The 27,194-nt window shown below is 44.4% G+C and overlaps 2 protein-coding genes across 3 annotated transcripts in view; both read right to left on the reverse strand.

The window, feature by feature from the left end:
* The window catches only part of Slc6a4 (solute carrier family 6 member 4), a 39,428-nt gene extending 29,078 nt beyond the window's left edge, over positions 1-10,350 (reverse strand). The window contains exon 1 of the mRNA XM_004857082.4: positions 10,263-10,350. The gene's annotated coding sequence lies outside the window, so the exon portion shown is untranslated. The remainder of the gene's footprint in view (positions 1-10,262) is intronic.
* A 10,394-nt stretch (positions 10,351-20,744) lies between these two features.
* Blmh (bleomycin hydrolase) overlaps positions 20,745-27,194 on the reverse strand; it is a 39,868-nt gene continuing 33,418 nt past the window's right edge. The window contains exons 12-13 of one of the 2 annotated variants that reach the window (XM_021238182.2): positions 25,845-25,898; positions 20,745-21,703 (exon numbers count right to left, since the gene is read on the reverse strand). In XM_021238182.2, the coding sequence (XP_021093841.1) occupies positions 21,552-21,703; positions 25,845-25,898 (206 nt within the window). In that variant the 3' untranslated portion in view covers positions 20,745-21,551. The remainder of the gene's footprint in view (positions 21,704-25,844; positions 25,899-27,194) is intronic. The other variant, XM_004857083.3, reaches the window with a different exon arrangement.

Raw genomic sequence — 27,194 nt, forward strand, 5'->3', positions numbered from 1 at the left:
CAGGGTGATACGGTTGTTGGAGGTCACAGGTGACTTTCTGTTTGTGCTCCTGTTGCCTCTTGGCTAATTCTCCACCACCCTACCCCACTCCCAGTTTAAAAAAAAAAAGGATTGCTTTTATTTAAACTTCTAATCAAATCTCCATTCCTCTTTCCACAAACTCTGTCTCTGTAGCCAGGGGAACTCATATCTAAACAAGCAAGTAATTATAACGATTAGTCATAAAACCACCCAGCCCTCCGGAAATGCCTGTGACTTGGCTTGTCTGTTGGGTGCCCATCAGCACCATCTAAGCAAAAGCACTGTAGAAATTTTATACTTTACTTCATGTGTCAAGATCAAAGTGAATTCACTTTGCAGGATCCTCAACATTCACTTTCAATAAGAAAACCAAACCCCATCATGAATTATGGGTTGAACACTGGAATGCAATTAATTATAGGTCATCAAGCCAAGTGGCAATTTGCACAGTTTATACAGAGAGTCTGAAATTCCCAAGGCACCTACCAAAGATGACAGAAATTAGGGAGCTCTGGTGCCTCCCCAGGCAATAAGCATCGAAGCCCCACCCCCGTGACTGACTCGGAGAAGCACTGATTCAGCAAAGCCACCCTTGTGCCTACAGGATGAAGACAGCATTGCCTTCATGGAACTCACAGTACGAGGCCAAAATCTGGAAAGGATGACAAACTGTGAGACAAGAAGCCAGGCTCAAGGAGCTGGAGGCTGGGATTCTGCTGTGCCACACACATCTGTGGCTAGGATTCCTGCCGACGTGATGCTCCAGCTCCAAAGTTTCCCCAGGGTTGTACAAGTCTCCTGGAGCTACTGTTCCACAGTTTCCATCACAGCACCTTGGAGTTTACTTGATTCTTCCTCATAGGCTCCACTGTTAGGTGGTGGCTCATGTTTGTACCTGTTGAGGGACTGCTGAGTTTTCCAAAGATGTGGTGCCATGTTATAAACCATAAGGACCCCAGCTTGCCTTTCAAGTAAAAGAAAGAGACCAGGTCTATAGATGAAGAGGGTAGAGAAAATCTGCTTGTTTTGTGGACATACAGGGTAGACATGAACTCCACTACCACAGCCATCTCTTTATCCAAATTATTCCTTATACGACAGAGTGAAACAGTTTCATTTTGGGGAGAGGAATTAAGTAGGATAAAGTCTCCAGAGCTGTTTGGGCCAATTACCAGAAGACTGGCTATCTATGATTGATCCAGATCTCTCTAGAAGCTAGCCAGAGGTACAATAGATCATTTAGACTTTCATAAAAATCCAACAAGAAGTGGATTTGGCATAAGCAGCCCTCCTTCAGTGAAAATGCACAGTCATGCCCAGACAAGCCACCTTCCTGGGCTGTCCACAATCCAGAGGTCTCCTCTCAGTCTCATAGATCTCCAGCGGAATCCCAGATCCCACTGTTTACTGATTGTGTAACTTTTGAGTAGATCACTTAACCTCTCTAGCCTCTATTTCCTTCTATTTAAAAAAGCAGACCATTCAAATTCCTAAAGACTGATGAGGGACTTAAAAGTATGACAAAGGTTTAACTGAATGTCTAGCATATGAAACACAACAGTAAATAACAGTGATTCATTTTACTACCATCACCACACCCAGTCCATTTTGCTTCTATGTCACATCCCAATCAGGGAAACTGAGGCCCACAGGACTTGCAATGTAAGTGATCTGTGGCCCACAGCTGGGGCCTCACTGGTTCATGCTGCTCCTTGGAGTCACCTGGGGCCCTTGTAAACAACAGATCCCTGGGCTCTTCTCCCAAAGGTTCTAATTCAAGAGATCGGTGGGGTGCTCAGGCATCTGCATGTTTAACAAGCACTCTGGGTTACTTGGGGGCGAGAGGATCTCCAAACATGTCCCTCATGTCCGCTCTCTGTCTCCTCTGAGGCCTGGGTTAAGCCTCTATCCACCTTCTCTTACTGCCCAGCCCAAGATGATCTCCCTCTATGTTGTAAAATTGCTCACATCACTGGTTATCATATGTCCTATATTAGCTTTGTGTCCCCCTGTAAGCAGGGCCATGACGTAACAGGTCTCTGTGCTTGAGTGCTGCTTGACTGGCAGATGCACTGCCTGGCTCAGCATGCAGGGCCTGCCCAGAGCAGCACTCCTGATCCAGGGGCTAAGTCCATTCAGCCAGGCCTCTCCCCTCCTAGGGTTCCCTCTGAGGGTGGGAGTGATCCCAGGGGTGGAGGAGGAGAGCTGGTACCACAATGGCTCTCAATGGATCCAGGACTGGAAAAGACTGTCCTATCTAGGGTTAAAGGAAAGCCCAGGCTGTTCTTTCTAACTCTGAAACTGGCAGTGGCAGTCACAGCTGTTTACAGTCTGTGTTCCAAATGCTTGTTTCTGAGGTGGGTGTTTGGAATCTGGAATATGTGTACTACCCACAGAAACAAATGTTAAGAAACAAACATCTAAAACCAAAGCTGTAGAACACAGCACTGCCAAACTGCATGGGAGTGGGGGAGGTGTTGCAGCACAAAATATCTATTTATTTTAACCTTCTTCCTGGTTCTTGAGGAAAACTAAATTTAAGGAGAAAAAGACAAGTAGAGAGACTCATATACAGATTCTGTGGAGGTGTATCTTTTAGGACCTTTTTGTGTGGGGGTGTGGGGGTACTAGGGCTCAAACCCATGAGCACTCCACTTCTGAGCTATATCCCTAGCCTCCTTTTTACATTTTTTGAGACAGGGTCTCACTGAATTGCCCAGGCAACTTGACATCCTTCTGCCTCAGCCTCCCAAAGTACTGGAATTACAGGCATGTATGTGGCACTGTGCCTGGTTTCTTTTAGGCCCTTTAAGGGCTTTGAAAGTTGATGGCATAAATTCCTTAGAACAGGTAACTCAATTTCACAATTTATAACTTTTTGCAGAAATTGATGTAGTGGTACTTAAACGTGGATAAGGACAGGAAAGAGACTTAGGAAACTCAAAACAAATGATGTGTGAGGATTAGTAGTGTCACTTATATCTTTCTTTTTCTTTTGTTTATAGTGGTGAGGATTGAACCTAGGTCCTTGCACATGCTAAGCAAGTACTCTACCACTGAGCTACACCCCAGGACTGACTTGCATCTTCTAAACATTCCTTTATTGTTGTAATAATGCAATTTATGCTATAAATGGAAATCAAAATAAAACACATGGAAATAGTTCCAAACACACCTTTTCTTTTCCTCAGTACAAGACTGCTTTTGTGTGAAACAGACATGATTAGATGCACAGAGGGACCCAAGAGAGGGAGAAGAGGGATGGGGAGAGACAAAACCCAGTCCCAGGGAGAGGGTATTAGGAGAGGAGGTGGATTTACCTGAGATGGCTAAAGGTGGAAGAGAGAAGTGGAGGAGAAAAGGAGGCAAAGTGAAATGAAGTAATGAAGGGTGAGTGGCAAAGAACAGAGGAAAGGGGAATCAGGCCCACTACTCTGAGTGGGCAGGAAGTAGGAAAAGGAAGTGGGGGGGCTGGGGGCTGGAAGAGGGCCATTTCAGAGTGTGGGGGACACAGAGATCACATGTAGCTGCCTCTTTAGCCATAAGATGTGTTGAGATTTGGGTGTTGTTGGTGCCTATATTCTTCGGTCAAGAAATCCTGAAATGTGTTTTACAGTGAGTTGCTCAGTTGAGGTGTGAAAGTTAGGGACTTAAAAGCTGCGTTTGCTCAAAAGCACTAAATCTTGACTTGCACCTACAGAGGCCCCCATGGGTAACTAAAAGCAGGAAAAGCTTGGTATCCCTGCCTTCATTTTTATCTGTCTCCTTTCTTACCTTAAACTTTGGGTTGGATCTCTGCTCAGCTCTGTGTGTAGGCAGGCTAATCATGTTAGGAGTGTCTGTGTAAAGACTCCTTAGTCTTAAATTTGCCTAATTTATCTCAGACAGGGACAAAGATAAGAGTAACTAAAGTGTCCTCAAGATTTCAGGGACATTCAACTGTCAGCTTTTACAACATACTGTTCCAGACCCCCTGGAGCAACGCCTAGAAGTCTCTAGTCACTGCCCTTAACCTGCAGCCACCTTGGGTTCCAGCAGGGCCTCTGCAGACAGAGCACCTCATGATGAGACTACCTCTTAAGCAGAAGCAGTTGTCTCATGGGAACTCCCCCGGATTGTCCCCTTGCAGAACTAGAACTGACCTGATGGATCAACCAGACCCAGCCCCGCCAGCAAACTAGTAAAAGCGGGCCTTTTTTCTTTGTTAATGGGCCAGCTTGATTTTCTCTGTCAGGGCTGTGACTCCTTCAGCTCTTGTCCTGGAGCTCCATTTTCTCTTCCTTCCCAAGTAAAGCTTTTGCCTGTAAGTTCCAGCTTTGCCTCATTTTAATTTCTGTTATCACTGAGACAGATGTTCCCTGTGTGTGGTATTGGGAGAGTTCATGAAAAGAACAGATCATCGTTACACAGCATAAATCCAGTTCCCAGCTATGCACTCAGAGGAGGGCAAGAAGCACTTCTGACCCCCAGAAAAATACAGCTGCAAAAAGTAACCACATCAGCTCCCAAAGACATCAGTGAGACAGGGGGAAACTTGAATATGGGTCCTGTATTCCACAATAGTACTACATCCATGATGTTGCTCGGCAGTACTCGAGTGGGACTGCTAACGCCAGAGAAGGTCCTTGTTCTGAGGACATACACGCTGAAGTATTTAGGAGTAAACTATCCGGCTGTCTGTAAACTCTCGGAGATTCAACAAGAAAATATTACATACAGATATGTAAATTATGCAATGTATCAATGATCTTATATTACAAATATATCAAACTTTATGTTCCACATGCAAAGATCAGACGTTTATAATTAGAGTGCAACCTTCAACACAAATGTAGCAAAAAGTTAACAACTGGTGAAAATGGATACTTCTTTGACTTTTCATTTGAAATTTCTTAAAAGAAAAAAAAATGGTTAGAGAAATATAAGTCCTAAGGGCCGGGGATTTAGCTCAGTGGCACTGTGCTTGCCTCACAAGTGCAAGGTCCTGAGTTTGATCCCTGGTACTAAGAAAAAAAAGAAATGTAATTCCAGCCCTCAGACCAGTTCTGGGAAACCTCAGGTCAGCCCAAAATAGCTTATCTCTCCACCCCTCCAGGCTCTTCCCTGCTTTTTTCTCCCCCAGCTCCTTTCCTCAGAAAGGAGGGAAAGAACCAACTAATTTGATTAGTGTTTTAAGAAAAGAACCTGGAAGTGTGAAGAGACAACCCACGTTGTGGGAAAAAAAATCTTCTCCTGCTTTTCCTCAGACAAAGGTCTACTATCTCAAATCTATAAAGAATTTAAAAAGATGAGACCTCCCAAATTTAAAGACCCAATCCGAAAATGGGCATCTGAAAGGAACAGACATTTCTCACACAAAGAAGTAGAAATAGCAAATAAATACAAGAAAAAATGTTCAACATCCCTGGTCATTCGAGAGATGCAAATGAAAACAATGCTGAGATTCCACTTCACTCCAGAAAGAATGGCTGCTATCATGAAATCAACCAATAACAAATGCTGGCGGGCCTGTGGGGAAAGAGGAACCCTGCTCCACTGCTGGTGGGAGTGTAGACTGGTGCAAGCACTGTGGAAATCAGTATGGAGATACCTCAAAGAACTAGGACTGGAAGTCCCATTTGACCCCCCTATTCCACTGCTGGAGATCTTCCCCAAAGAATTAAAAGAATCATACTACAGTGATATATGTGCACCCATGTTCATAGCAGCACAGTTTGTGATAGCTAAAACTTGGTAACAGCCCAAATGCCCATCAACTGGAGCCTGGATAAAGAAAATGTGGTTTTTTTATAAAATAGAGTACTACTCAGCCATAAAAAATGATAAATTAGAGACATTTATAGCTAAGTGGATGGACATTGAGGCGATACTCTTAAGTGAAATAAATAGGACACACATGTATAAATACCAAATAGTTTCTCTGGTATGAGAAACTGAAAGTGTAAATAAGGACTAAAATGTATAATAGGTAATGTGAAATAGGAAGAAAAGGGGCAAAGGGGAAGGAAGTGGGAGGGCTAGGGGAAAGGATAAGAGGGAATGGGATTAATATGAGAAAATGGAAAAATAGGAACAAAATCTTTGTAAACAGGGAGGAATGGAGGGGTTGAAGGGAGGGCTGGGCAAGGGTGAAAGATGGGAACCAAGAGAGACTATGTAAAGGTGCAAATTTCCAATGACGAATGTCATTATATTGTATACCTAAAATGTACCAATGATCAGAATGAATAATCGATAATGAAAAATAGGAAGAAAAGGTCCAACAGGGTAGGGGTATTGGGAGGGACAGGGGAAAGGAAAGAAGGGAAAGGAAAAATGCTGAGAAATGGAAAAAATGGAAATAAAGTCTTTGTAAATAGGGAAGGGTGGAGGGGGTGAAGGGAGGGCTAGGAATGGGGAAAAAAATAAGAAGCAAGATGCATTATGTAAAGGTACAATTCCCAATGAGAAATGTAATTGTGTAGTATACCTACAATGTACCAATAAAAGAATTTAAGAAAAAAAAAAAAAGAAAAGAACCTGGCACTCAGGACACACGTGTTCTAGGCCTGATGACCTCCTGAGAGTTGGGAAGTACAAGCCAGCCAGCCCCCTTTCACCTCCAGGACCCTTCTGGGCTCCCAGTCCCTGATTACAGAGAAAAAGATCCCTTTATTTTATTCAGATGGTCAGTAACAAAGGAAATAAGTGTCCTTTTGTTCCTTCACTTTGCCCTGAAGGACCACACAAAAAATGCAATTTGGCAAAGGCCCACATCCAGGCCCCTCCTGCCTGCCACCACCCCGACACCTGGGGCTCTTTCCTGAGCTGGCTGAGAAGCGCTCTCCCCTGTTACCGCCTGGCCGGTCATAACCCCTCTCTCACCTGTGCCCTCCCTACTTCAAATAATGATATGGGGCCAGGGATTTAGCTCAGTGGTGCCACCGCCTGATTCCCAAGCACAAGGTCCTCAGTTTGATCCCCAGTACCAAAATAATAATAATAATAATAATGGTGATGATGATGATGATGATGATGATGATGATGACATGAACTGGACCTCAGCCTTCCCAGGAGACCTTCCCCTGCCATTTGTCAGTTGTCAGTCTCTGGAGAGCCTGGGACATCACCTCCATGTCTTTATGCCACAGGGTGTATCCCTGGTTTTGCAGTCCAGAGGCTGCTGTGGTCAGTAGAGTTCCACCCAGTCATGGAGTTTAAAGAGCTGTGGCTTAAATACCCACTAACAAGTCCCCTTGGTTCAGGGTAGGACGGAAGCTAGGGGGCTGCGGCCAGGTTCCAGGGACACCAAAGGAAAGGTAGAAATAACAAGGCAGTCAGACAGCCTAGCACAGCCTTAAACAGCCTTATCTCTATTCATTTTGTCACCCTGTCAGACACAAGGTTGGGAAAACACTTGCTCAGTTCAAAACTGTGCTGTTGACATTCAATAAATGAGCATTTATCTTCCCAGTCACCAAGAGCTAAAAACGGGAAGGCTGGAGGGAGTGTCTCATGTAGAGACATTACTCATAGACCTGTATTGCTGAATGTGGACCAAAGTCAATGGACAGCACTCTGCCTACTAATAAGGGGGCTGTGTCAGCCCTCGAGGGTCTCATACCCACCCTAGAAATGGAATGCAATTCTCTGCTCAGGCATGATCAATTATGCCAGGTGTCTTTTAAAGGCTGCTTTTATCTATTTTGAACCAAGGTCTCTCCTAGAAAGATGTCAGTTTACTTTCCTTAGAATGCTATTTTGCCCCTAGGAGCACAGAAACTGACCCCTGTAAGAGAATGGTACATCTGTACCATTTGTCCCAAGAAACTAGTGCTTATTATGATGGTCTCCACACCCAGGCTGTACCGCCGAATGCCACCGGTCTCAGGAGACTGTGGCTGATCTGCAATACCTCGGGACTGGTTAGGAGGAGCAGGCACAGTACAAATCTGTGTGCCTGGGGAATGTTTCCCCAGCACCACACCCTGGGTACTTTGCAGACAGCATTAGGGGACCTGGAGAACTCAGTTCCTGTTGGTTGGGTGCAGTTGAAATGTAAGACTTATCTTACACGTGTCAGAGTGGGCGAAGCCTCTGCCTTTGAGTGAAACCCCAGGAGATCCCCCAGAAGACCCCAATTTGACAACAACATCTTGAGTCGAGTCCAAGCTCTTGGGCAATTTTGCACCATCAACACAGCTCCCATTTTCTTAAAGGAAAGAGAGGTTCATGGCACAGTTAGAGAATGAATTGGAGGGGACTTGGATTCCATGTAATGCACGTCTCCTTGCTTCCTGGTCATTTGGAGCCCAAGATCATGGGACCCAGCAGAGCTAAAATGTTACTGGGAATAACGTAAGTCCGGAGTTGCTTTCTCAAAAAAAATAAATAAATAAAAGACGGCATGAAGTATGAAAGAGAGGGCCGGGGATTTAGCTCAGTTGTTTCACCACCTGTTGTGCAAGCGCAAGAATCCAAGTTCAATCCCTGGTACCAAAAAAGAAAAAAAAAATGTATGAAAGAGAAGACTCTGCCATGAGCGGGCTTAATTTTTGGAATTACCTGTGTTGCTCCTTGGCGGGGACATCCAGAGTGTTTCGAAAGCCTGCCACAGAGAGAGCCCAACCCACACTCCTAATATCCCTCCAGCTAAGCATTCTTGTTCCAGTCACCCTGCCCATTTGTGAAACTTTCGGACAAGCCTCTCCATGTTTCAGATGACTCTGAACCACTCTCAAGTGGCTTTGAGGTCTTGCTGATTCCAATAATACTTCAACTTTATTCTTTCTCCCCTTTCACCTTCAACAAAGAGGTGAAAGAAACAAAGAGCTTGAAAGAAATGGGTTTGACTATCTGGGCTGGTAATTACTTCTGAAATCTCCTAGATGGGATACCACAGTATGGGTTTTTTTCTTTCTCTCAGCCTGGCTTCCTTCCTTTCTTCCTCCCTCCCTTCCTTCCTTCCTCTCTCTGTCTCTCCTCTTTCACCGAACTTGAGCAAGAGCAGATTGAAACTACTTCATGCCAATCAAACCCCCACACGTGGAAATGGAGCGGCCATTTTGGGTGTGGTTTTTTTCTACTTTATAATGAATCAGAGACTATTTGAAAGTCTGTCTAAGTCTTTCAGAGATATAACTACCAGCCTGGATATCCAGATACATTTCTTTTTTGTGTAGCTCAGTGGTAGGAGGCATGCTTAGCAGGTGTGAAGCCCTGGGTTCAATCCCCAGCATCACACACATGCACGCACACACACACACACACACACACACACACACACACACACACGGTAAATTCTCAAGCGCTGCAGAGGAGCCTTCTTCTCACCCTTGTGGAACAGTCACGAACACCCAGGGGTCTGTAGTAGAAAAACCGAGCCTTCCAGCATCCATAGCTCCACACAAAGCCATTGACAGGGAGACAGTGAAAGCTGCGGTTTTTCCTCCACTCCTCCACACCCAGACACTAATGCTGCCCCTAGCTCCCCTTCCTTTCATTAAACACAAATCCCAGTGTTGCCTTCTTAGACATTTTTTCTATGTAACTGAAGGCACAACACATTAAATATTTGATCTCGTCTTACTATGATGACAGCTAGCAGGTTCATAAATAATCCATTGACCTGGTTCACTTTTCTGGACAAAATTGATCATAGAAATGCACGCAAGCGTTTGTAACGTCTGACTCGTTCTATCCTCAGATTTTTTTAGAGCCCCCCAACCGGAGTAGGGACAATTCAGTCTACATAAGTAAAAGCTTCTTAGCTCTGGAGAGCTTTTTCAAAACCAATTTGAGCGCACACAGTTCTCAAGCAGCCGGAGGGGCGCGCACAGGCTTCACCCGCAGGAGAGCCCTTGCGTTCCCCATAAATTCTGAATGGCCTGAGAGGGAGCTGAGCGAGTGTCCGCTGTGCCACCGAACAACCCAAGCGAGCCGAGACTCGGCTCCCGTCGCTGTCACTCAAAGGTTTCCCTAGATATCTGGGCATCTGTGTCCACCAGGATCCTCTCTGCACAAACGCATAAAGCCACCTGGGCGCGATGGCAGCAAAGTGATGATCAAATATAAAACGGGGTGAAACTAAGGCAACTTTTCCTTAAAGCGCAGCGCTGCACTTCTGCTTAAAACTGAGTCTTCCTCCTGGCCCAGCCCGGGCTTGCGGTGGACAAAGGAGCCCCGAGGCGCGGCTCCGCTGCGAGGGAGGACGGGGATCTGGAAAGAAGCGGAGGTTAGAGGCGAAGAGGAAAGCGACCCACCTGCCGGCGGGTCGAGGGAGGCTGGACCGGGCGGGGAAGCGGCGCACTCTGGCGCCCTCTCGCGCCCTCGAGGCCCCGGGCGTCCGCCGCTGTGCGGAGCCGGCGACCGCGCCGCTCTATTTGTACTCTCGGCCCCTCACATGGTCTGATCTCCAGATAGCCGCTGCCAAAGAGCTCTTGAAGAAACTCTGCGTCACTTTGAGGCGAGCAAACTTTGTTTCCCCGCGGCTGGGGGCGCTCCCGGGGCGGGGGGTCCCACTTCTCTGCTCTTGAACCTCGCGGGACGGCTGCGCCACTCTGGAGGTTCATTTCCTCCCCTACCAAATGCGCCCCAAAGTATTTGGGTTTCTGCTCCGTCTCAGGTGCTCGGGGCGATCTTCCTGGACCACAGACTCCCCTCCGCCCGGCTTCTCTTCCCGGGGTTGACCGGGCCCGACCCTCTGCGGTTTTCTCTGGCTCTGCGGCTGGGACGTGAGCTCAACTGAAGGGACCCCGTATAATTCTCCTCGGTCCCCTGAGCCCCAGGCAGCTGCTCACAATAAATGCTTGCAGAATGGACGGAAGACGCGCTCAGCCTGTAACCGGCCGGCCACGAACCACGGCGGGCCCCAGCCGCAGAGGGCCCGCCGAGTTGGCTCAAGGTGGGGGGGTCATAAAGGAGCCCATGTTTTCCACCATGTGCACAGGTTGTTTTGTTAATTTTTTAAATTATGCTTAAAAATGAATTTAATGTTATGAATGACACTGCCTTTTCACTAAAATCACCCCCCCCCCCAAGAGAAGCAGTACTTGCTTTGAGCTGTCCCTGAGGCAGAGACGTCAGCTTGGGCTGACCAGCCTCCCTCTCCTCCTGGGAGTTGAGGAAGGGATGGTAGCAAAATCCAAGCCAGAAAGGAAGCAGCGACGATACGTCTCCATTTCGGGAAAGCTGCAGCAGCTTTATACCTGGGGGAACTTAGCCCAAAGAGCCGCGCACCCGGCAGAGGCGGCCAGCCCAGGGCAATCAGTATGACGTTTTGGTGCCACCTAGACGCCAGGTCTGGGACTGCAGGGGGAGCCCTAGTGTTCGCGCGCCCGCGGGGCGGCCAGGCTGGGGATCCTGGGCAGAGGACGGGCATTTCGTTTCCTGACCGCATCCCCGGGGAGCAGGCCCGCACCCCACGCTCACCTTCGTATGGACGCAGTGGTCTGCAGCATCCTACCTTTTCAGTAGACGTGTTAATGCTGTGTAGACAAGGGGCTGCACAAACCTAAAGGGCGATTTTGAGGAAGGGACAGGGCAGACCAATTGATCGAGGGGACCAATAGCTGTAGGAGGCATTGGGGTGACTTCAACAGTTGGCAAAAGCTCTGGTCTCCCCCCTGTTTCCCAGTTGTCTCAACGTGACTTTAACACCGTTTCCAGTCTCATTCATTTGTTGCCCTCCCTACTCCTGGCCTTCCTGTGCTCCTGCCCAGCTGCACTGCCTGCTCTCCCTGTGTGGGTGCTGGGCGTGAGCCAGAGTCCCAGGAACTGGGTGCAGTTCTGGCTTTGCCCCTTTAATATCTGTGGATCTGACAGGCCCTTAACCTCAGCCTCTGGGACATTCCCTTGGGGGCCTTGTCTGTGAGACAGCATGGTAACCATGGTGGCCTCTACCCTGCTGTGGGGAGTGATCGGTGTCCCCCTGTGCCCTTTCTCCCTTCAGCCAGCACACCCAGGCTATCTCCTCCCTGGCTGCTCCTGGCTAAGGAGGACTCAGAAAAGGACATCAGATCCACACAACAGTACCTTTCCCTTGTTACCACAACATCCCCAATAAGACTGCAAAATATTGAAGCAATTTTTTTTGAGATAGGGTCTTGCTGTGTAGCCTTGGCTGCCCTCAAACTCACTATGTAGTCCAGACTGTCCTCAAACTCACAACGATCCTCCTGCCTCAGCCTCCCAAGTGCTGGGATTACAGATGTGTAGCACTGCATCCAGCTGATCCAATGCTCCTCCTATCTCCTGGGCATCAGGGATGACCTAACCTCGGCTGCTCTATTTCCCCTCAACAGACCTGGCATCTCTCCTGGCTGCAGCACCCTGCTCCCTGGTGTTTCTGATACTTATGGCCACACTGCCCTGCCTTACTCTGGCATCTGGCTCTCTCTCCATCAAGATCCCAATTCTGATGCCCTGTCCTGCAGCCTGCAGAGTGTCACTTGACTGTCCCTCCTCGTTCCAATTTAGGGTGGGTGGATGGACATCACCATTATTCCCCAGGATGAGGCTTCTCTGCTTCCTGGCTGGGCACAACTGCAGTTAGGCACCAGGGAAGATGTTTCCCTGTGTTGGGGTTTGGTATGAAATGTCCCCCACCCCGGCTCATGTGTGGAAAGCTTGATGCAGCAGTCTGCAAAGACAGGGCTTTTGGAAGATGATTGGATCATGAGGGCTCTGACTTCATGTCAACCTCATGCAGAGCAGAGGTCTCCAAGGCAGGCTTCACTGCCCTGAGAATCCTGGGCTGAGTGGAGAATACAGCAGCCAGCTATTCCAGATGGAGCAGGGTAAAGAGAATGGAGGGAAGGTTCTTAGGAGTCTGGCAGGGGGACCTTGCTGGAGGGAGCCTGAGTGATCAGGAAGGTGGCTCTTACTCTAACCTGCTATCAAAACCAGTGCCCTGGGCTGGGGATTTAGCTCAGTGGTGCCACCGCCTGCCTCGCAAGTGTAAGGTCCCGAGTTCGATCTCCGGTACCAAACAAAACAAAAACCCCCAAATAAACAAAAAACCAGTGCCCGAGGGTTGTAAAGGCCATCACAGCACATCAACAATGGAGTCTCAGACATCAGTTAAAAAGCATGACAGTTTTCTTTTTCATCCTGGTACTGGAGATCAAACCCAGGGGTGTTAACCACTAAGCTACATCCCCAGCCTTATTTATTTATTTATTTATTTATTTATTTATTTATTTTCTGGTACCCGGGATCGAACTCGGGACCTTACACTTGCGAGGCAGGCGGTGGCACCACTGAGCTAAATCCCCAGCCCTTTTACTTTTTGTTTGGCAGCAAGGTCTCACTAAGTTGCCCAGGCTGGCCTTGAACTTGAGATCCTCCTGCCTCAGGTTCCCAAGTAGCTGGGGTTACAGGTATGTGCCATGATGCTTAGCTAAAAGCAACATTCTTTAAATTTTTCTTTTAATTTATTTTTAAAGGTGAGGAGGAGAAAGGAGAGGAAAAGCACATCTAAAGGACCCCAAGCTTCACAGATCAGGGAAGAACCCCGAAGGATTCCAAGGGACCCAGCTCTACTTCATGGTCTAAAGACATACAAGGAAAAATGACTTGCTGCCGTTGTTGTTTGTAGATTTTTAAAATTTATTTTTGTTCACATAAGAAGGAGGTGAACGTTTTCTCTACGTGACTAGTAAGGATGCTGTGAGTCCAGAAGTGAAGTCTGGTGCTCTGCTCAGAATCAGATCTGAGGGATAGAATGTCTGAGAATTTGAGTCTTCTGCTCCCAGCTCCAAAGGCCATTTCTCTCTCGCCCGCTTGCACTGTGAGGTTACAGAACAGTCTCTCTGGCTCTTCTTCCCCTCCGTGGACTTCATGCGCCTCTGTCCCCAGGGAGTTTCCCTTCCATTCCTTCTTAGGAAGCTGGTCACCTTCGTCCTTGATGGCTGTGATCGCTGTAGCCAGAAGTTAGTTTAAAACCAGTTAGTGCCTCTTCTCCCTCTGCAACCTCAAACCCGTTCAGGACTCTGCAGGTGTGCATATAAAGCCATCTTCCTTTTCGACATCTGAAGGGCTCAGTTGGAGAACAGAATTGTTTTAACCTCCAGAGGGCCTAGCACAATGCTGGTTCTGTTGGAGAAGCTCATGAGAACTGATTTTTTTTTTTTAAATAAAAGCTGCCATTTATTAAGCATCTACGGGGCACATTATATGTATTGTCTTTTGTCCTTTCTCTACCGTACAAGTTTTATGCTGTGTTTTACTGTGTTGTTTTTTTCTCTTGTGGTGCTAGAGATTGAGTCCAGTGCCTTTTCAGGGGATATAGAGGGCTATATCCCCTCAGCCCTTTAAAAAAAATAATAATAATTATTATTTTGAGACAGGGTCTTACTAAATTGCCAAGTTCCCAAACTGGGCTCAATGTGATCCTCCTGCCTCAGCCTGTATATGTTATTAAAAATAAATTCTTTTCCTCCTTTTCAAGTTGTGAGTTTCCATATTAAATATATTTACAAATAATGCTTCATTATATGTAGTATGGAAATAGACTCTGAGATGTTAGGTGACTTCTCCAGCCTTACACAGTCTCCAAGTGGCAATGCTAGTTTGTCTGCCTGAGTCCACACCCCTTCTCCTCCCACCGGGCTGGGAACCGTGTTTGGAACATGAAGGGTTCAAGCACGGAGGAAGTAAAATGGGTTTCATGATTTTCTCCTCACCTTTTCTAGTCCCCTCATGTTGGCCACCTTCATGGAATCTAGACCTTTATGTTAAACTTTGAAATATGAGATCCACATCCTGATCTGTTATATATAGTGCATGTGAAACCACTTGTTTAAGTAGGCTTTTTGTGAGGAAAAGAAAAGTTTATTCCAGTAAACAGAAATTAAAATGAGGGACTAAAATCGGGGATAGATTCTGGCAGCTAGCTGGGAAAAGCTGAGTTTATTACACCTGTGTGTGGATGGGCTGACATTGGGAGAGAGAGATAGTGGCAGCTAGCTGGGAGAGATTTCATCCGTGAGTGAATGGGCCAACACCAGGAGAGAGACATGAGCAGCTAACTGGGACAGGAATTAGGCTTTTATAGGTATTGAAGAGGCTACGGAATCTGGGGTGAAATGTTTATGATTGAGTCTAAGGACGGTCAGCACAGGTATGTAGACAATCACTGGACTTTTTGGCGCTGGGGAGATTGTCTGTCTCCTGTTTCCTGAGAGCCTGTTGTTTGCTGAAAGTGGCCTGTTTCCTTGGCCTGTTTGCTTGTGAAGATCTCACTTAAGCCAAGCATGACAAGATCTCACTGAGCCAGGTACAGACTTCGGATCTATGTATAAACTTCTAATTAATTGTAGCTGTCGGAATGCAGGGCACCTTTCATCAGTCAGCCTCCTGGTATTTATTAGGAGCAGGGCATTGAGAATACACTGGTAGGCAAGACAAACTTCCTGCCCTTGGAGAGCTGACAGGGAGTATTGACTTTGGGGAAAACAGACAATAAACATATAAATAAATAAGATAATTTCAGAAAGCAATTAGTGCTGTGAAAAAAATAGACTCCAATAGGAGGACAAAGAGTGACAGATGTGGAAGAGCTACAGGGAGTGGGGAAGGGGATTGGCTACTTAGACAGGGGATCAAGGACGGACTTGACACTGGGGCCACAACTCAGCAATGAGAATCCAGCCACGTGAAGACCTGAGGGAAAAGCTTTCAGTAGAGGGAACAGCAAAGAAGCCAAACTGAGGTTCGTATGTATGAGGGACAAAGTAGGGGACAGGCAGTTGGCCAGAGCAGACAGAACAAGAAAGGAAGTGAGTAAGTTGAATCTGGCGAGGTATGAGCAGGGGAAGCTGTGTCTTTGTTACTGAATTTGTCTAAACGGAATTTAAAGGACCACTGTTTTGGAGATGTTTGGACCAGATGACCTATACAGTCCCTCCCTGCTTGGTGAGATGCAAGGATGCTACAATTTTATTTTTTGGTACCGGGGATTGAACTTGGGTCCTTGTGCTTGCGAGGCAGGCGGCAGAACCACGGAGCTAAATCCTTGGCCCTTGGATGCTACAATTTTATTTTATTTTATTTTTCAGTGCTGGGGATTGAACCCAGGCCTTGCCCATGCTAGGCAAGCGGTTCACCAGTCCCAGAAATACTACAATTCTAAGTCCACCACACTGATCCTTTCCACCATTTATCCACCCTGATGCAGCTGTCCTATCCTCCACAGCATGACTTTAAAACAACAAAGGTCAGTTGTCATGGGGTAGCCAGAGAGATGGCTCAGAGATCACCTTGTCCACTTTCAATTGTGCTACTGAGCTAGAGGTTTTCTAGAGGAGCAAGAGGAGAGGCAGTGAGGTTTCAGGAAAGAAGAACACACAGGGCTGCCCAACTCCACACACCTTGTCCACTTTGTCCCAAATACCTGCAGCTGGTAGGAGGTGGACATCCCTCCCTCTCTTTCTTCCTTTCCAGCTGCAGTGACAAGTAAAGGACTTGGAGTTTGAAAAGAGAAAAAGAGAATCTTGGGGAAGTTTATATCCAGTTTTTAATCCGTTAGTAACAGACCCTGAGGAGGAAGAGTCATCTTCAATGAGAAGCAACAAAGGTTCAGAACAAGTTGTCCTCAACAGGAGAGAACTCATCTGGAATCACTTGAAAAGTCCAACTTAACAAATGACTAACCACAGCTACGGCTGGCCACGATGTTCACACCCTCCCCACAGCACAAATGGGAATTCAAGTGCAAGTGCCTGGGTGCTGCCAACAGCAAGATAGAATTACCCTGCTCTTTGAGGATCAAAGCAAGCAGATGGCCACAACCACATCCGGATGGTGTGTCCCTGTATCAGGCCTTGGCTTCTGGACACATATGAATGGATGAGGCCTGGGCTGACTGAGACCTTCCAGACATCTCATCAACTTCGCTTCTGCTGACACAGTCATTCAGTGATGGAGAGAACAATCCCACACCTTAACATTTCCTAGCCTGCCTGTCACCCACGTATCAGGAAGTTCTTTTGGTTCAGATCTCTGGCAAAAATGTTACCCTCTGCCCTTTATCTTCAGCAGAGAAGACATAACCACCATTCTTTGTTTCTCTCTATTGGATCCTGATTTTGTTTGAAAAATGGCTTTTATTAAGAATTTCTTTGTAAAGATTATCTTCTTAAATATTGCTAGATTTGGCTTATTACTTTTGTATCTACATTTATGGATGAAATTTGCATATAAATTCTTTCCTATCCTTATTAAGGTTATGCTAGACTTATAAAATAATTCCATAGCAATAAAATACTGGATTTTATTTCCATCTTTCCTCTTAGGATAATCAAGATTCCACAGAGAAGACTTCTGATCCCCTGCCTATGAGGGTTTGAAGAGCTCCAGATGGCTGAGGACTTTCAGAATGTAAATGCTCACTTCCTGCCCTCATGGTACTTAGACCCTCACCTCTGTTCCTGACCTCTACACCAGAAATGTTTTTTCCCTGTCCGTAGAACTCTCTAATGAATGGAGGAGTGGTCACCGTGCTGCCCTAAGTAGTGAGAGATCTAACAGTCATTCAACCCTTCAGTGACCCTCCTTCTACTCCCAGAGGTGATGCTATCTGGTGCTGTCACGGCTGAACTTTCGGGGAGTTATGCAATGTACATTGGCTTATCACCAGCTTTCTCTATCTCTGGCTCAGGACTCAACTTTTTCGGCTCTGTAAATCTTTAACACCCTATTTTCTTTCCAGCTTCAAATATTGTTCTCTCTTGTTCATGAATTTGTGCATTTATGTCTTCACTCTTGACAAAGATTGAGTGTTTATTTTTCTAATATCTGCAGCAACCTGTTATCCTTTTTAATTCTTTTTGTGTGTGCTCAGTCTTGCCAAAGATTTGTTAATGTGCTCCCTTAAGAACCAACTTTGACTTTGCTGATTAATTTTGTCATATCTTCTCTCCTGTAGGTTTACTTTGCTGTTCTAATTTCTTGAAATAGACACTTAGCTCAATTTCAGCCTTTCTTACATTCTAATAAAATTATTTTAGTATTTTCATGCTATAAATGTTCTTTCAAGTACTATTTTGGCTGCATCTTTCATTTTGATATGTATTATTACTGTTTAGGTTAAATTTCCTTTATGATTTTTTTCTTGGACTAAATTACTAAGTACATAGGGGTTAATTTCTAGTTATCTTTTAATTTTGGTTTCTCACCTAACTGCACTGTGGCTGGAGGGTGGTACAATCCTCCCCCTTTCGTTGAGGTTGACTCTACTGTCTGGTGTGGTCAACTGAAAAAGTCCCATGTGTGTTCAAAAAGCATGTGCAGTCACTAGATAAGTGTTTTGTACTGGTCCATTATACCAAATTTACTAAATGCATAAATCTTTTATATACTCACCTGATATTTTGCTTGTCTGAACTACCAGGAATCATGAAGGCATGTTAAAACCTCCCATTATGAATTATGTATTTTTCCATATGGTTTTCAGTTTTGGTCTCATAACATTTTAAGACTATGTTATTAGAGGTGTTATGTATTAACCTAGCACCTTTATGTTTTCCTGGAGAAGTGAATGGGCCTATCGTTATGTAGTGATTCTATCTCTAGTAAGGCTTTTATCTCTAAGTCCTTCCAGGGCCACTGTGATGTGCAACTCCTGGGAGGCCATTCGTAGCACAGTTCATGCAATGACCCTAGAGTTAGATGGTCTCTTTGGTTACTCAGCCTTTATTTTTGAGGCTTAATAGTATAGCTTTACCAGACTTATTTTGGTTAGTGTCTATCTTTTCTATCCTTTTTTTTTTTTTTTGGTACCGGGGATCGAACTCGGGTCCTTACGCTTGCGAGCCAGGCGGCGGAACCACTGAGCTAAATCCCAGGCCCTTTTCTATCCTTTTTTAATATCCTAGATTATCTATGTCTCTTATAAAGAGCAGATGGCTGCATTTCTTTTAAAAAAAGTTTGATGGGCCAGGGATTTAGCTCAGTGGTTCCAGCTCCTGCCTCGCAAGCGCAAGATCCCAAGTTCGATCCCCAGTACCAAAAAAAAAAAGTTTGATGTTTTTTTTCTACATTTAATTCATTTATGTATACTGTAGTTACTGACATATTTAGATCTATTTCTACTATCCTATTTTGAATACTCTAGTTATCCTGCCTTTTCTCTCATCTTGTCTTCTTACGGATTGACTATATTTTCTTTTGTTGTCAATGTATATTTTATTCTTTTTTTTTTTTTTTTGAGATAGGGTCTTGCTATATAGTTCAGGCTGGCCTTGAACTCAATGTGTATGTAGTACAGGCTGGGCTTTAACTCAAAGCGATCCTCCTGCCCTAGCCTCCCAAGTGCTGCGAGTGTAGGTGTGACTCCATGCCCAGCTTGTTCTATTACGCTTACTTGCTTGCAAACTATCATCCTCTGCTTATTTTTTAGTAGTTAATCTAGAAGGTTTTAGCACACTTATTAACATACCAAAGTATAAAGTCAATCTGTATATTTATCTTCTTGAACACACAAGGCCCTTATATTAATTCTGATCACCTCCCCACCTACCTGATTTCATATATTTTAGTTTTATCTTTTGAACCCTATAAGACATATCTATAGTTACTTTATTTCTTTTTCAGTACCAGGGATCAAACTGAAGACCTTGTGCTTTCGAGGTAGGCAGTGCCACTGAGCTAAATCCCCAGCCCCTATAGTTACTTTATTTTTAAATTTTTTGGGGGGGGGGGTACCGGGGATCGAACTCAGGTCCTTGTGCTTGAGCAGCAGGCAGCGAAACCACTGAGCTAAATCCCCGGCCCCTCTACAGTTACTTTAAATGATCCTCAAAGTTATCACATTCTTCATCTTCTTTGATGCATTTCAAATGCTTTGTATTGGGTCACTTCCCTTTTATTGGGGCAAACTTAGGTGGTTTTTTTTTCTGAAAATCTTATTTCACCCTTTTTTTAAAAGACATTTTTATTGAGCATAGGATTCCAGGTTCACAGTCAATTTCTCATAGCATTTTGAAGATCTATGTCAGCCTTCAGGTATATATAGTTGCTGATCAGAGCTGACAACCTGATTGTCTTCACTTTGGGAGTTATCTGGCTTTTCTTCCTGGATGCTTTTAAAACCTGTTCTGTGGTTTTAGCATGATGTGTCTAGAAATGGATTTATTTATCCTGCTTGGAACAGGATTACTAGAATATTATAAACACTTTGGTTAAAGCTTGAGCCTCTATTCTAATTTTGTCTTGCAAAGTGCTGTGGCAGACAATTCCCTGATATGATTGGGAAGATTCTTGGGGAGCCAGACTAATAGTCGGAACAGGTACTGATGGAAATGTTGATCAGGACTCTGCTTCTGCTTATTTATTTATTTATTTTTGGTACCGGGGATCAAACTCGGGTCCTTGTGCTTGTGTGGCAGACGCCAGAACCACTGAGCTAAATCCCTGGCCCCTGCTTATTTATTTTTAATGAAATGGAGGCCCAGACTCAGTAAAATCCACGCTCTCCAGGCCAAAGGAGCCTCCTTTCTCACCCTTGTAGGCATCATGAATCCGAGCAGAGTGAAGTGGCTGAGGCACAGGGCCTCTCAGGTACACTGGTTAGAGCCCTCTGCAGAAACCTCAGAGGATCAGCACAGGACAGGAAGGATCAGATGTCCCGCAGACAAACTGAAACAAGTAAGCTCTGCACCCATTTCTTGTTTTTTCACTTTGAAGAACATAAATTACTTGGATGCTTTCATTTGTAACTAAATAAACAGTACACATAAGTCAACTTATTCTCATTTAGCAAATTGTTTTATTCAAAAGCTTCTCAGCACCATCTAGTTGTCAGAAAGAACAAGTATCACCCTTTCCTGCCCCCCAAACCCCAGTGCAGAGGCAAAAGTTAAGCCATTTGGCCTGAGCTCCTCCTAATGAATATCACTGAGATCATCATAAGGTTTTGGTTGTTTTTTCTCCCATTTTCTCTAAACCTCTATTTAACCCAACTCACGCAGAGCTGCACCCCCACATTTCAGAACAGGAAGGAATCATGTCAGATCTGATCAACCTTCTACTGTGCTTGGGCTGTAAGAGGCATGAGAAACTGCCTTGAAAACATTGAATTCCGTGACTGCCATTTAAGAAGGGCGCAGTCTGTGAGACCACATGCAGCCTTGAGAGCGCAAGTTGTAGACACCCCTACCCCACTGTACTCTAGGAACCAGGAGCTTGGGGCTCTTTCCTCTGCAGACACCTGGGATGCTCATCCTCTCCTGTCTTATTACAACACACACTGAAGACCTTTTTGATGGGGTTAAGACAATTACATCTGATTAAAATGCTAAGAGATCCTGAGCTGTTGGAGATGAGGAGAGTAGATAACATGACCTGATTTTTCCTTGTTTTCTTCTTTATGAATATTTTGTTTCAGCATAAAGCACACTTCCCCAAAGAGGTTCCTGGCGGAGACTGGAAATCCAAGTCTGACTGTGTCCTGTGGGAACACACGGTCACCTGTGCAAGTTTGGCTTCAGTCCCCGTCTGTCCTTTGCAGCTACATCAGGTTCCATGGGAGGAGGAAAGAGCTGGAGGCAGTGTCACTCAGCCAAAGCCCCCATGGGGTCCCATGCCGGGAGGACAATGGGCTCCTGCTCTAACACAGCCAGCACATCTTCTGGGACGTGTTTCTTGTCCACCACCACTTCGTAGACATACTCAGAGAACCACTCATCAGTCATGCACAAGTAACCTGGAGAAGAGAGCAGAGCCGCATAAATCCAGAGGGTGGGGCAAAAAGCAAAAGCTCTGTCAGTACTACAAAGATGCTGCTTACAAAACATCTATATGTGTATTTCAGCTTCCCAATCTATAGTGTCATTTAATCTATGTCTTAGTAGCAATTCTGTGACGTAAACAGGCATGGCATATGTTTACTAAATACAAATATGTGGCTCAGGGTAACCAAGTGATATGTCCAGGTGATGTGAGGTTCAGAACCCATGGTTGTGCCAGATCAGTGCTTCTCTGCTGCTCTGCTGCCTTGCTGATGGCAAGTGATGCCCTGCATGCTGGCAGGTGGGTGGAAACTTGTCTTGTTCATACAGCCTTCCCCGGAGAGATGAACCTAGGGTGGGCAGGCCAAGTTCACCAGCTCCATTCTTACCTACTCCGCCTTCTCAGCATCACTGGCTCTTCTTCTCTATCACAAACTCCTACAGCAACTAGCTAAGCTGTTACAGGCATCTTGATAAGACATTTCACCATTCCCACGTAACCACTTTTACAGATGGTACTGTGAGTCAAGTGATCACATGTTTTTTGCTTTCTTAGGAAGGAATCTGCAATGAGGATCAGGCAGGACTGAGGATCAGAAAGACTAAGACGGCTGCTGCCCCTGTTTTCCCAAGGCCACAGAACTTACAGATTTCTCAGTGAACAGAGTGGTTGGTACCCTGCACTAATAACCCAGGCTGGGAACCTAGCTAGGAGAAAAGGAACTCGTGTTGGTAACATGTCTTCTCCCATTAGAAAAATCAATCTGTACCTCAGCTCCACTAGAATACAAATTCCCCCTCAGAAGCATACTTTCAATAAACTTACATGGGAAAAACGTTTTGCCTAAGCAGCTTCTAATAAGAAGAGCAAAATTAAGTGAGGAACTGTACTGAAAACAAGACTGGATTACTAGGCCAGGAAAGAACAGGGCACAAAGTATGTACCTAACCACACCAAAGGACTCACAGGATCTAGCATTTGTTGCAATCAACAACACCTCCCCCATATGTGGTACCTCCTATATATTAAGACACTTGAGGCATTTTTCTCCAAAAGGATTTGTAGAAACCTGGGTCTATGCTACTCATTTCCTAGAAGAGACCAAGAGAAGGGAAAAAGGCATAGATGTTTCTCACAAGAGTCCTCTAATATAGTTCTCCAACTTCCTGACCTCAAGAACCCTTCACACTTTTACAATGATTAAAGACCCCCTAAAGCTGTTTATGATGGCTACACTGTATTAATATTTACCATACTACAAATCAAAACAGCTGGGAGGCTGAAGCATGAGGATCATTAAGTATCAAGCTGGCCTGGGCAACTTTGTGAGACTCTGGCTCAAAATAAAGACTAAGGATGTAGCTCAGTTGGTAGAGCACTTGCATAGCATAAGCAAGGCCCTGGGTTTAATCTCCAGTACAGCAAAATCAAACAAAGTTAAAATTTCAACTCACTGAGAAAAAAGAATGAAAAATAAAATCACAATCTCTAAAACAAAACAATTTTAGTATGTTCCACTAGATCTACTCACAAACTCTAAAATTCTGTAAGGTTCCATGAAAACTTTATTCACGAGTCCTTATAGAAGTCATACAAATGTTTTTGTTTTGTTTTGTTTTACTGGGAACTTAGGATCTTGGCTTGCCAGGCAGGCCCACCACTGAGCTACATCCCCAGCCCACAATTGTTACATTCAAGTTGTAAGTAACACTGTACAGGATACTTTGGTTGCAATGTCAGGAGTTATTTATGTTGACTTGCTAGGAGGAGACACAGAATGCCATGCTAGATTAAAACTCTTGAGGATGTTCAAGCAGTAATGAATACACACATGGAAATTTAAAAGCAGCACTGCTGGAAAGCTGAAGTCTTTTCTAGTCATCAGAAACGAGAGGTACTGGCAAAAGATTTTGGTAAATTGATAGGCCAAACCTAATCGGCTCTGGGAAAAGAAAAAAGAGGTACTGAGAAATTAATCATTAAAGCTTAAAAGACTTTGGCAAAGACTCTTCAGCAAGTAGACACATTAGATTTTCTGAATATGATTTTGAAAAGCATAGTTCATCACCTCTTTATTTCACTAGTTGAGTAATTCTTAGGAAATCCATTTCTAGTATAGTAGTACTACCTAATAACAATTTTCTAAAATCTACATGTAATTAAAAGAAACATCTTTGCTACTCAACTTGTAGTAAGACTTTTTCCCCAGAGACAAGCATATTGTACATACTGTACATCAGTTTTCATGAAACACTGTATCTGCTGAAATTATAATACAAGTCAGACTAAAGTGATTTTGTAAATGAGTGTGTTTTGGACATTTAAAACATTATTTTTTTAGTTAGAAAAGTAGTACTGTTTTTCATTTCAAGGTCTGGCTTTAGGGAAAACAGATGGCTTCCTGGATCTGGGTCTATTTCAATGTGTTGCAGTCTGTAGTTCTGTTGAAGAAAATGAAGAAAATCTGGCCTCTCACAGGTATGTTGGTGAAGGGAAGACCCTGTATACCCCCTAAAAACTCCCCAGGGACCCACAGGTCTTCAGTCCACACTAAGGGAACTACAGTTCTTAAGACATGACTGATTTAAATAATGAAAAGGCAACACGGTGGTAAATCTAATTTGTAGGCTAAAAGCTGACAAAGGACATTATATAACATGAAGACTCACTGCTTTGGTGAGTTCACCTATGCCCAATTCTGCTTTTCACTTGTAAGAAGTCAAAGACAAATCATCCTGATGTGGCACAGCATGTTTACTCTCAAAAGCAGATGTCCTAAAAAACTGTTTAGGGGGACTGGCAGTGAAGCTTGCCTAGCATGCACAAGGCCTTGGGTTTCTCTCTCTGTCTCTCTCTCTCTCTCTCTCACACACACACACACACACACACACACACACACAAGCGAGCGCTGATATCCAGGGACTGCTCTCTCAACAGGAGACACAGGAAGAAGAGCCTGGGCTAGTGCTCTGGTCTGTACTGATTACACAGCCACAGTCCTTGGCTTTGCTTCTGTCAGTCAGTCAGGACCTTAACATCACCAGTACCAATGCCACCCAGTACCGCTTCCAGCTACAACCTGAGAATGTGCTTTCCGAGTCCCTCACCGTCTGCCTTCTCAAGGGAGGTGTGAGCAAGTAGACCAGTCTGATCAACATCATACCCTCTGAGACATCAGTCATGCTTCTCCTTACCACTGTGCAGGCCAAATACATTTTAGAGTAGCTCTGGGCAGTGAGGCAGGTAAAGGACAGAAGCAGATTCATGTAATAAAGTTCTGTCCTTTTAACAATATTATCACCATACAATCAAATGAACCTTCAAAGAATGCTGAAAGAAAATGGACAGTAAGTACATCTAACACTATCTTGTTCCAAAAGCAGATCAGATTAAGTCTTTATAAATTAAAACTCCTATCAATTGTAATCCACCCTTTCAATGTCCCTGCCAAGAGGACCCGCCTTGATTAGTGTCTCTCTTCAGGATATGAGTTCTTTGGGGGCCCACAAAAACCTCACAGTCTAGGTGGTTGTCAACTAATTGTACCCTGAGTAGATAATAAACTGTGGCTGCTGTAACTGTTGACATCGTTCGTCTCAAGTTTGATTGAGATTAGAATCTGTGTCTGAAACCCAGGAAGGCTGTGCTTAGGCAGGTGCCTGTGGCCACTCTGATTTGAGGAAGGCTGCAGCTCTCAGCCCATAAGCACTGTGGCCATTAACAGGTACTCCGTAAGCAAGGAGGAACAGAAAGTAAAATGAGATCCCAAGTTAATGTTTAGGAAAACGGTTCAGTGATTAAGAAAGTCAACTTCAAAAACTAGGATGAAATGAAATTTTATTTAAATTTTAGGGCTGGACTGTGGTTCAGGTAGAGCACTTACCTAGCATGCTCAAGACCCTGAGTTTAATTCCTACCACTGAAACACTAAACCAAACAAAAACTAACAAAGAACCACTTTTTAATGTTGCTACAGTCTTTGGGACTTGATTTTAATGACTTCATGTTCTGTGAGGTGGTTTCTCACTCTGTACTGGAAGTTTGGATTGTGAGACTTTAAACTTTACTAGCTTATTTATATGGTATGAAAAAGAAATAAAATAAATGAACAGTACCTCCAAGAAGCTGGCAATGTTTCTGTATTTTGTAAACCAAAGGGTAGGATCTGTCTGTAAAAGGAAAACAGTGTCTGTGGATAGAGCTGTAGACTGGTGAGGTGAGAGTCACTCAGAAGAGCTCCCCAATGGCCAGTTTTCCGAAAACCTTCCAGAGTGCTGACATTTAAACCTCTCAGATCAGATATCACGCATGAATTATAAGTATTTTTTGTTGTCTTTGTCCTATGAAGTATTGCACCTCACTAACAAATTATTTGTGCTTAATTATTATTTAAAAATGCTTCACAACACCAAGTTAACTGTTCTGCTCTGGTGGATCCATCTAGCAGTGTGAACCTAAGGAAGCCAGGCTACCAGACCTCGTTAAGTCACTGCCAAACTTTCACCTGCTGGCCTAACTCCAGGGTGAAGAGATGCTCCCAGAAAGGGGAGCAGAATCTCACTGGCTCTTGTCTACAGTCCAAACTTGTTAATAAAGTGTGAGAAACCACCTCAAAGAGCATTAGTCATTTAAGATAAAGTTGCAAAGACTATAGTAATGTGAAAGTTTTTTTCTTTTTCTTTTTTGGTGGTGTTGGTGATATAACCAGGCCCTTGTGTATACTAGGTAGGCTCTACCACTGAGCTATACTCCCAACCCATGAAAAAGTGTTTAAGTGATGAAAGTATATAAAAATGGTATATCTTGTATAAAACATTATAAATATAGATGTACATTAAAGTTAACAATAAACTGATAGTTCTATGCCATGGTGTAGGTGATTTTCTCCTCCAAATTTTTTTTGGTACTGGGAATTGAACTCAGGACCTTGCACTTGCGAGGCAGGTGTAGTGCCACTGTGCTAAATCTCCAACCCTCCTCCAAAATTTCTGAAATGTGTTTTTTTCTCCTTCCCTTCTTTCCTTCCTTCCTTTCTTCTTTTTCTGTGATACTGGATAGTGAATCCAAGGCCTTTGCACTGAGCTATACCCTCAGTCCATTTTTTATTTTGAGACAGGGTCTTGCTAAGTCACTAAGTTGCCCAGGCTGGATTTAAACTTGTAATCCTCCTGTCTCAGCCTCCCAAAGTGCTGGGATGACAGACATGCACCACCACTCACAGCTTACATTGTTTAACTTCTGAAAAATTACCCAAATTACCTCAAGCTCATTATAAAAAATTTTAGAAACACAGTAATAAAGGAGGAGAGAAGGAAGAGAAGACAAATATAAACTTAAAAACTGCCTACAATATACCACCTAGGATAAGCCTTATTCAAATTTTACCTATATCCTTTGATGAAATTTCTACATGTAAACTTGATAGTTTATTAAAAAAAACACATTACACACACTCATATTACAAA

Source organism: Heterocephalus glaber, unplaced genomic scaffold (genome assembly GCF_053883595.1).
Source record: "Heterocephalus glaber isolate CG9 unplaced genomic scaffold, H.glaber_assembly_v1.0 deba00001564, whole genome shotgun sequence".
Lineage (NCBI taxonomy): Eukaryota > Metazoa > Chordata > Mammalia > Rodentia > Bathyergidae > Heterocephalus > Heterocephalus glaber.